Source organism: Sus scrofa, chromosome 2, assembly GCF_000003025.6.
Source record: "Sus scrofa isolate TJ Tabasco breed Duroc chromosome 2, Sscrofa11.1, whole genome shotgun sequence".
Classification (NCBI taxonomy): domain Eukaryota; kingdom Metazoa; phylum Chordata; class Mammalia; order Artiodactyla; family Suidae; genus Sus; species Sus scrofa.
Window position 1 is genome coordinate 118,877,197 of NC_010444.4, and position 9,087 is coordinate 118,886,283.

Consider the following 9,087-nt stretch of genomic DNA (forward strand, 5'->3'; position numbering starts at 1 on the left):
AAAAATCTCCCTGGCAGTAAAATCTTGCCCTGTGAATTTTGTATCCCTTCTAGCTAAGTACCTTTTATTTAAGTTGGGAAATAATCAAGAGTACTCTCTCCAACATTAAAACTAGCCTTTGTAAAACAATTCATCATCTAATAAGGTTAGCACGGATTTTTCACAAAGTAGCTCAGAGAGACCTGCTTCTGTTTTGGAGCATGGCTTTGACTTGTTGGCTTAAAGGACAATAAACCACTTTTCTTGTGTTGGAAAAAAAATACTAATTTCTTGGTACATAGCAAGGACTGAATAAATATTTCTTACAATTTTACTGAAAATAAGCAATAGTAAGTACTCATTCATAATAAAAAAAAAAAACAGTGGCTTCTTGACTGTCAATCAGATATACACATGATATGTAAAAGTTTCTAAAAGTAACTTTACAAGTAGAGATCCCATCTGTCAGACTTTAATTGCCCTGTGACTTTTCTCTACAATAAAAATTAAGGGAAATTTTGCCAAGGAGATGGTCTGGCTTCCCTTCCCATTCAGTGGCAGTTGAAGGTAAAAGTAATGTCAAATGCAATGAAGAATAAGAGGATGTGTTTTGAGTTATCTTGCTGCTGGTCGAATAAAAGTTTTATTTTTGCAAATGAGAATCTCACTTATCACTGTGTTCCATCAGGTTCAAATACCTAACCCAATCCATTTCAGACTAAACAGGGCTAACACCTGTATCTAGTCACGTAGGCATAGGAAGGTGCTCACTGCTCCAGCATTGATGAAAGTCTAGTTGCTTTGCATATTTCTTCCTATGTCTATTTGTCATGATACTGGGGCTTTAAGGAATGTTTTGGCTTTTCTCATATGGTTAAATCCTTATGAGCCTTTTTCAATTCAACGTTAACTCCCTGGTAAATAGTTGTCCTAAGGACACCTCATCTGTTTCTCTCTCTCTCCCTTCCTTTTTGCGGTGTTGGGGAAGCATGCTTCTCATTGTACCAGAAACATAACCAGTTTGGACTTTACCCCCAAATATTCAAGGCATTATCCATGCAGTTATTTGCTCTTGTCAATTTTGTGCATGCTCTTTGGAAGGCTTATGATAGTCATAGAAAAAGAAGGAACCCTTCTGACTTCAGATTCTGTCTTTTAGATTAAGAAGTGTAAAAATGGAGCAGAGGAAACTGAATGACCAAGCAAATACCTTGGTGGACCTGGCAAAGGTAAGTTTGGGGTCGCAAGCCTTGCGATTGCCTCTGGTGGAACTAAGCACTGCACACAAACCACTAATGCTCAGGAGGAGGCCTCCCAAACTTTTTTTTTTTTCCCCATTTTAGGGCTACATCTGTGGCAGATGGAATTTCCCAGGCTAGGAGTCAAATCAGAGCTGTAAGCTGCCAGCGTACACTGCAGCCACAGCAATGGAGGATCTGAGCCTCATCTGCCACCTACACCAAGCTCACACCAATGCTGGATCCTTAACCCATTGAGAGAGACCAGGGATTGAACTACGTCCTCATGGATGCTAGCTGGGTTTGTTTCTGCTGAACCATTATGGGAACTCCTCTAAACTTATTTAACAAATCAAACCAATGAGCCATGATGACAGATGGCCTTGCTTATAAGAATTTTTCCAAAACTCTTACTTAATACGTTCTTGCCCTGCATACATTGTTCAAGTTTGTTGTAAAAGCTTTCCTACTTGTGGTGATTTGAAAGTTCAATAAGAAACCTAAGTGGATTATGAAGCAATACCTAAGTGGATTTGTGTATGTAGTTCAGCCTCACGCCTAAGAGAGCAGAACCACATCCTGGGTTTTTACTAAATAGGCTAAATAGGACCCATCCATTAAAATTACTTTTTTTTATATTTTTTGCACAAACTTCGAAGAATATCAAGTTGAACTGTTTTAAGTACAATAAATTATATCTTAAAATGAGAGTTGTCTTTCCAAAAAAAGCAATCACTTTTTATAACTTATGGTTCTTTCTCCATTATTTAAGTCATGCCGCTTTTTCTAAAAGTATATTAAGAGTCCCCGATTCTATCACATTTATGTGTTTTATCTGCTTTATTTTCGTTTGTTGCTCTCAAGTAAACTCCACTTTCAAAATATGAATATTTGTCAAGAATGACATGGCCTTTTCCAGCATTAATTCTAAAGAGGCATTAGAAGAGCGTTTAAGTGTTTAACACAAGCGCATTAAAAGAGGCTATTCTCAGTTGAACCTGGATGTTCTACTATTTGTTTGATATATCCAGCTATGTCCTTTAAAAGCCTCCAGTATAGTCTATAAAAATTACTCCTAGTTGTCCTAGCCCCATGATATAACACACTTAATTACCTCCACTTTAATGTAAAGCCTACTATCTACTGTGTGTTTAATAACACATACTACACAAATACGTGGAAGATGAATATTTGCTGTCTTATAAATGATGATAAGTGAAGTATTTAACAACTTACCCCAGGGAGTGCATACATCATTCATTGAAGCCGGGCAGCCACATACCTGAGGCCTGAAGATGTGCTCAGTACTTACACACACACACACAGATTTCCCTGGGACACGTCATGAACAAAGATGGGGTAGGTTCTTGCATCACTCCTAGATCAAATGATAAAATTAAATTGGGTATTTTTATGAATAAAACAGACCACTTGAAAAAATATAAAATATGTCATTTTACTCTACAGAATATAGTATATATATTACATATATTTTTATATAATAGATATACTCTTGAGGTAAAGCTATATATCTATGAAGATATACTCTTGAGGTAAAGCTATATATCTATGAGGCAGGGTGCTGGTTTTTTTTTTTAATTATTTTATTGCTATACTCAGTATTATGACTGCAGGACTGCCCATGCCGTGAGGATTCAGTCTTTTCTGAATGAATGGATGTTGCTCATACTGTCTCAAGACTGTGTGGTAAAAACAAAGTTGACGCACTCTGTCCTTGTGGCCAGACTCAAACAAGGTGCCGGTGTCCTGAAGAGCCACTCCCTTAATCACTTCATTTATCATCATTAAGAGGTTGTTAAGCCGGATAGGCACAGAGATTGTAGAGGGAAATAAGCTAGAAGGAGGGAGGCTTAGCCAAAGGAGTATGAGAATTGGGAAAGGCTATGCTGGGCTAAGGTTAATGTCTCCATCTTTCCCTTTTTTTCAGCGGCATATGGAGGTTCCTAGGCTAGGGGTCCAATTGGAGATACAGCTGCCAGCCCAAGCCACAGCCATAGCAACACCAGATCTGAGCCGCATCTGTGACCTACAACCACAGCTCATGGCAACGCCAGATCCTTAACCTACTGAGCGAGGCCAGGGATCAAACCCACAGCCTCATGGTTCCTAGTCAGATTCGTTTCCTCTGTGCCATGATGGGAACCCCCATCCTTCCCTTCTTGACCATCCTCCTCCTCCTGTGGCTCTGAGCTGATCAGCCCTGAGGACCTCTTTCCTTCTCCCTTGGTAATCTCTGGAACTATAACTGGGAGTCAGAGTTATGAATACCCTCTGATTAAAACAACCAATTGCAGAAGTTGCTAAGGCACCAAAAGCATTTTCACATTTCAAACTATTTGGTCTGCTTAAGCCATAGCCAACAAAGCGGATTGGTAACTTTAGCATCTTCCCCAAATTTTATTCTCAGTGATGCTGTGTAAAAATGCTATTTGACCCAAAGGAGAGCCTATAATTTGGAACATAGGATAGGCAGAAAGATATTTAGGAATTTTTAATTGCTTTAAGTTAAATTACTTAATCAAGTCAGTTTGTCCTAAACTTCATTATTATTCCACCCTCAAAATGTCTGCTACATTCCAATGCCATCTGTACCATTATGTATTATTCTTTAAATCAGCTTGTTTTTAAAAATCAGCCTTGCCCTCATTAATAATGAATTGAACATGCTAACTTTTCTAACAACCATTAAAATACTTACATACATATTATATCAAAACATGTTTGTCTATCTGTCCACCACCACCTAAAATCCTCAGACATACCATCAGCAAGACCCACATGCCATTTTCTGCAACTGGATCAAATTAATGCCTGAGATCTGGTATCTCTAAATCCTAGCATTGAACAGACACACTGAATTTACTTGGCCAGGTCAAGTGTTTGGTTAGCCGACCCCACTTGTTGCATTGCATGTCACCAAAAGGAGACCAGCCCTCAAGCTCTGAGAGTTGATAGTTTGCTTCCAGTTTGAGTTGGATTTTTGTCACTTCCTGGAAGGACTCCTGACTAATAGACTGATTCTTGAATTGCAGGGTCTATGCCCCATCCTTGTGCCAAGACACCCTTCTCTGTAAGACTTGCTTGCCTAAACTGCAGACCTATTGACTCTTGTTTCATGCTATATCCTTCCTATTGGACCTGACAGCCACTCAACTTAATCAGCTAGTCTGTCTCAGAACCTAAACCTGGCCCACCATAGATAATGGTAGCAAGTGGAGTTAAACCTTCCTTCTTTGTCTCTCAATCTTGTTTTCCAGACCCAGAACATCATGTATGACATGATTTCTGACTTAAATGAAAGGAGTGAAGACTTTGAGAAGAGGATTGTTACCCTGGAAACGAAATTAGAGACTTTGATTGGCAGCATCCATGCCCTGCCTGGGCTCATAAGCCAGACCATCAGGCAGCAGCAGCGAGATTTCCTCGAGGCTCAGATGGAGAACTATGACAAGCATGTCCCCTACGATGCAGAGCGGTCCCGGTCCTCATCCAGGAGGCGGCGGTCCTCCTCTACAGCGCCACCAACTTCATCAGAGAGTAGCTAGAAGAGAATCAGTTAATCACAAAATAAGACTTTTTGCCATCATATGGTCAATATTTTAGCTTTTATTGTAAAGCCCCTATGGTTCTAATCAGCGTTATCCGGGTTCTGATGTCAGAATCCTGGGAACCTGAACACTAAGTTTTAGGCCAAAATGAGTGAAAACTCTTTTTTTTTTTTTTCTTTCAGATGCACAGGGAATGCACCTATTATTGCTATATAGATTGTTCCTCCTGTAATTTCACTAACTTTTTATTCATGCACTTAAAACAAACTTTACTACTACATTATATGATATATAATAAAAAAAAGTTAATTTCTGCACTTATTTGTTTGGTCACTTGACATTTCTACAGGTTCACTTCTCACATTATTTTCAGAGTTGAAAGGCCGATTGTCTCCTGATGCCTCTTGATCATTTTTATTTGCAAAAGTTTGGCTCATGAAAAAAGTCTTTCCATTACTCCATACCCTAGTCACTAAGACTTTCTCTTGTGAAAAATTATAATCACAACCATTTGACCCATCCAGACTACTAGTCTTTTTGAGTTTACAGTGTCTCATTTCTAATTTAATTTGTTTCCAAATTATGTGAAAAGTACAGCTGTAACATCAAAGCCTGTAACATAAACTAGAGGCACAGATGCTTTTAAGAATGATTTTATTCCCAGCTTAGCAGCAAAATTTCTTGAAGAAAATATCAAAGTACACCATGTCTGTAAACTTATGTTGCAGAATTTTAGATCAAACTACTTATTTCATCTCTTTCCATGTATTTATTATGAGGGGCCCATATGCACTCTAAGTATTTAGATTATACACATGCATATTCACAAAAATACATGTGGTTGCACAGCTCCTAATATAATAATATAGGAGCATAATCAACATAAAGGAGCATAAGTTTTAGCAAACATGTCACATACTACCTAGCAAATGGTATGTATTTATACATTTGGTACATGGAAGTAAATGGCATCTAGTAAAGTTCACAAGTTATATCATACTTGTTTCATGGGCAGTTAAGATCAGTTTCTGGGAAAGGGAGCTGGATAGTTACTACTGCAAACACATCCCTTTCCAAATTTGCTCTAAAAATCCAGCAGATTTAGAAAAATAGCAGTGTCGCTTTCCTCACATGGTGGTTCCTAGAGCTCCTAGGAAGAGCTAATCTGCAGTGCTTGTGGTAACCCCTCACAAACATAAGGCTTGGGGTTCCTTTGTTGTGCTTCAGCTTAAGGATCCAGCATTGTCACCACAGTGGCTTGGGTTGCTGCTGTGGCACACAGGTTTGATCCATGGCCCAGGAACTCCCATATGCCATAACTGCAACCAAAAAATAAGGCTTCATTTGAACACCTATTAAACCAGTCCTCTCAGGTCAGCCTGAACCTAAAAATGATTCATTTTCAGAGAAATCTGCGTTTGCCTTCTTCCCTTTATTCTATACTATACCCTTTGTTATCTACTTGGCAACACTGTAAGTTGCTAGCATACCTAGTTATTTTTCTTCTTTAACACAAAACTGAACTATATACTTCATCGCCTTGCAGAGTTCAATGAATAACATCACTTTCAAAACTACTGTCTATAAGTGATGCAGAAATCAAACATATCCATTCAAGATGAAGGACATAAAAATGTGATTCCTTTAGATTTCATGAGAAACACTTACCATTTATCCACCCTTCAAAATGGATGAAAATAAAGCTCATTCACACATCTTATATATGTCAGTGTAGGATCATGACAAGGCCTGGAAATAAGTGAAAGAAAAACGATTAAGCACTGCTTTCAGGAGCACACTGCTTCATTAAATGAACTACAAAGTCCTACTCCATCAGGATGTATAATTCATGGATAAAATGTTCTTCTATGCATTCTGGGTAACATACAAAAATATTTCAGGTATTTGGTGTAAACTGTATATAAGGAAAAGAGAAATTGTGAGAATGATTAATTTCTTTCAATTGTTGCAGTTGGTTCTTATATATTCTACTCTACTGTGACTAAAAGGCAGAATAGTAGATAATTAAGTTTAATTATAATCCTTCTGATCAATTAAGCTCCACCATCCCACAATACTAGAAGACTGGGACAAGAATAATATATTGCTCCTCTTGTTGAGAGAAGGGAACGTGAGTTTTAATTTAGATTTCATTGCCTGGTGTTTATTCTCCTCTTCCCAATTAACTGAAGCTCATGTAGGATGTAATTCTTCAGTCCTCCAAAATTGATCTTACTTTTTTGGATTCTTTTATGCAAAGTATATGAAGACTGATAATGATTCAACAAAAGTATATGGCCTTTTGTTTCTGTATTTTAAGCAATACCAAGTAACCACAATTTGGAAGAGGAGGCAAGGACCCATCTATTGCATAGACATTGTGGTCAATGATTTGCTGCATGAACCCGACTTTACCTGATATTACCAAGCCTCCCCCTCCCCATGTGGCTTTGAACCCTAAGCAAAGTCCTCTGAGAGCTCCTTAAATAGCCACTCTGTGATAAGATCTATATCTTCCTCTAATTTAGACTTTGTTCTCTAAAATTTCTAATAATTGAGTCTTTTGTTCAACCTACCACATCCTAGCGTCTCTCTTTCCTCTATAGCCAATACAAGAACATGTGACTACCACAAATCATTGTGAATTACAATAGCACCAACTTCTTTAATAATTTTTCTTCATTTCCCCTGCTTACACACAGTGTTGTGGGTTGTCCACTAGAAAGAAGATTCCATCTCTTAAAAAAATGATAAACCAAAATGATAACAGGTGGTAGATCTAGAAAATGTCTTATCTTTCTCCCTAATTTCACCTCTTTCAGCCAGTTGTTTTCCAAAAGACTCCATCAAAGCATCTGCAATAGTTAAATAATGTTTCAAAACGATAGGGGAATTGGGAGAAAAACCTGTTGATTAGGTTTCATACAATTCTTGAGTGATGGATTAAAATTTTACTGCTCTACTGCTTTTCAACTTTGCTTAGTCTTTGGAAATAGATTGACAACATGAAAAGAACAGAAGGTTAAAAGTCAGAATTGGGTTTGGAATTGAGTTCTACCACTCGCTAGCTCTATGTCATTGAACAGCCTTAATCCTTCTGAGCCTCCTTTTTATCATCCACAAAGTGAGTACAAAAAGACCCAGATATCAGTGGAGCTCTGTAAAACCTAGCATCTATTTTACCTAATCATGGTAGATTTTTTTTTATTATATTTCCAGTGTAAGGCAACAAACACTAAACATCCCCTTTACCTATCTTATTATAACTTTTAATACCTGGCAGTATAGCTTATAAATTAACCCCTCACCTAATTCTTAGAACAAATTACTGGACTCTGGATTCATTTATTCATTTCCTGATCCTATCGATGTTTTTTAATGTGATCCTGCAACATCAACCGGCATATAAGCTCTTCGTGATTCTGTCACATGCTTTCCATTCATGCCATCCCACAAAATCTCTCCTTAAAAATGATCCAGAAATGGGGATGGTGATGGTGCCACAGGCTTAGGACTTAAAATGCTTGATCGGGCGTGTGCTATTACCATCAATCAGGACTTGGACCAAGGGGCTCACTTCCTTTTCCAAACCCATTCCTGTAGTGTGTGAGCCTTCACACAATTCTCCCAGGCTGTGTAATCCTCTCTGACACAGTTTGGTGCCGAATGGTCAAGTCAATCTATTCAGAATAAAAGGATCCAACTGACTCTATGACAGAGTACTAGAAGATGTGAGGTTTGGCACCCCTGCAAAAGGGCTATGACATGAGGAACTTCCCCCCTCACTATCACTGTGGCAAGAGGCCCTGATGGTTATGCCCCTTTTCAGTTTCTTATGACAAGGTACAAAACAATCAAAGCCCTGTGAGTGATGCCTCATAATACTATTGTTAAATATGGCACAAGTAACGAATTCCGAAGTAGAAAACATAGGTAACTGCACAGGTGTTTCCTATCTCAAGGGTTAGAAATATTTTGAATTTTCCCCCAGACTTGGCCTTTGCTCCAGTTGTGGGTTTTCCTCTGACCCAGTGTTCTTGGCCCCCACATAGGAGTGGGGGTGGGGAAGTTAAGTAATTACAAACTATCAAGATTTCTATCCTGGCCACGTTGAACCACTGGATTGGAGCAGGCTCAACTTGAGACCCAACTACAAGCTGAGTAGAAGGGAGGCGGTGGTCCCCAGACTGCAACCAAGCAGATACCTGAACAGAGGGATCGTATCTCTCCGGGCTTCCTACTTTTTTAGAAAAAACTATAGTTGATTTACAATGTTCTGTCAATTTCTGCTGTACAGCAAA

General features: G+C 38.5%; 1 protein-coding gene across 5 annotated transcripts in view; it reads left to right on the top strand.

Annotated features, from left to right (window-relative positions):
- KCNN2 (potassium calcium-activated channel subfamily N member 2) overlaps positions 1-5,103 on the top strand; it is a 442,972-nt gene extending 437,869 nt beyond the window's left edge. For all 5 annotated transcript variants that reach the window (XM_021084636.1, XM_021084637.1, XM_021084635.1 and 2 more), the window contains 2 exons: positions 1,139-1,208; positions 4,496-5,103. In XM_021084636.1, coding sequence (XP_020940295.1) covers positions 1,139-1,208; positions 4,496-4,783 — 358 coding nt within the window. In that variant the 3' untranslated portion in view covers positions 4,784-5,103. The remainder of the gene's footprint in view (positions 1-1,138; positions 1,209-4,495) is intronic.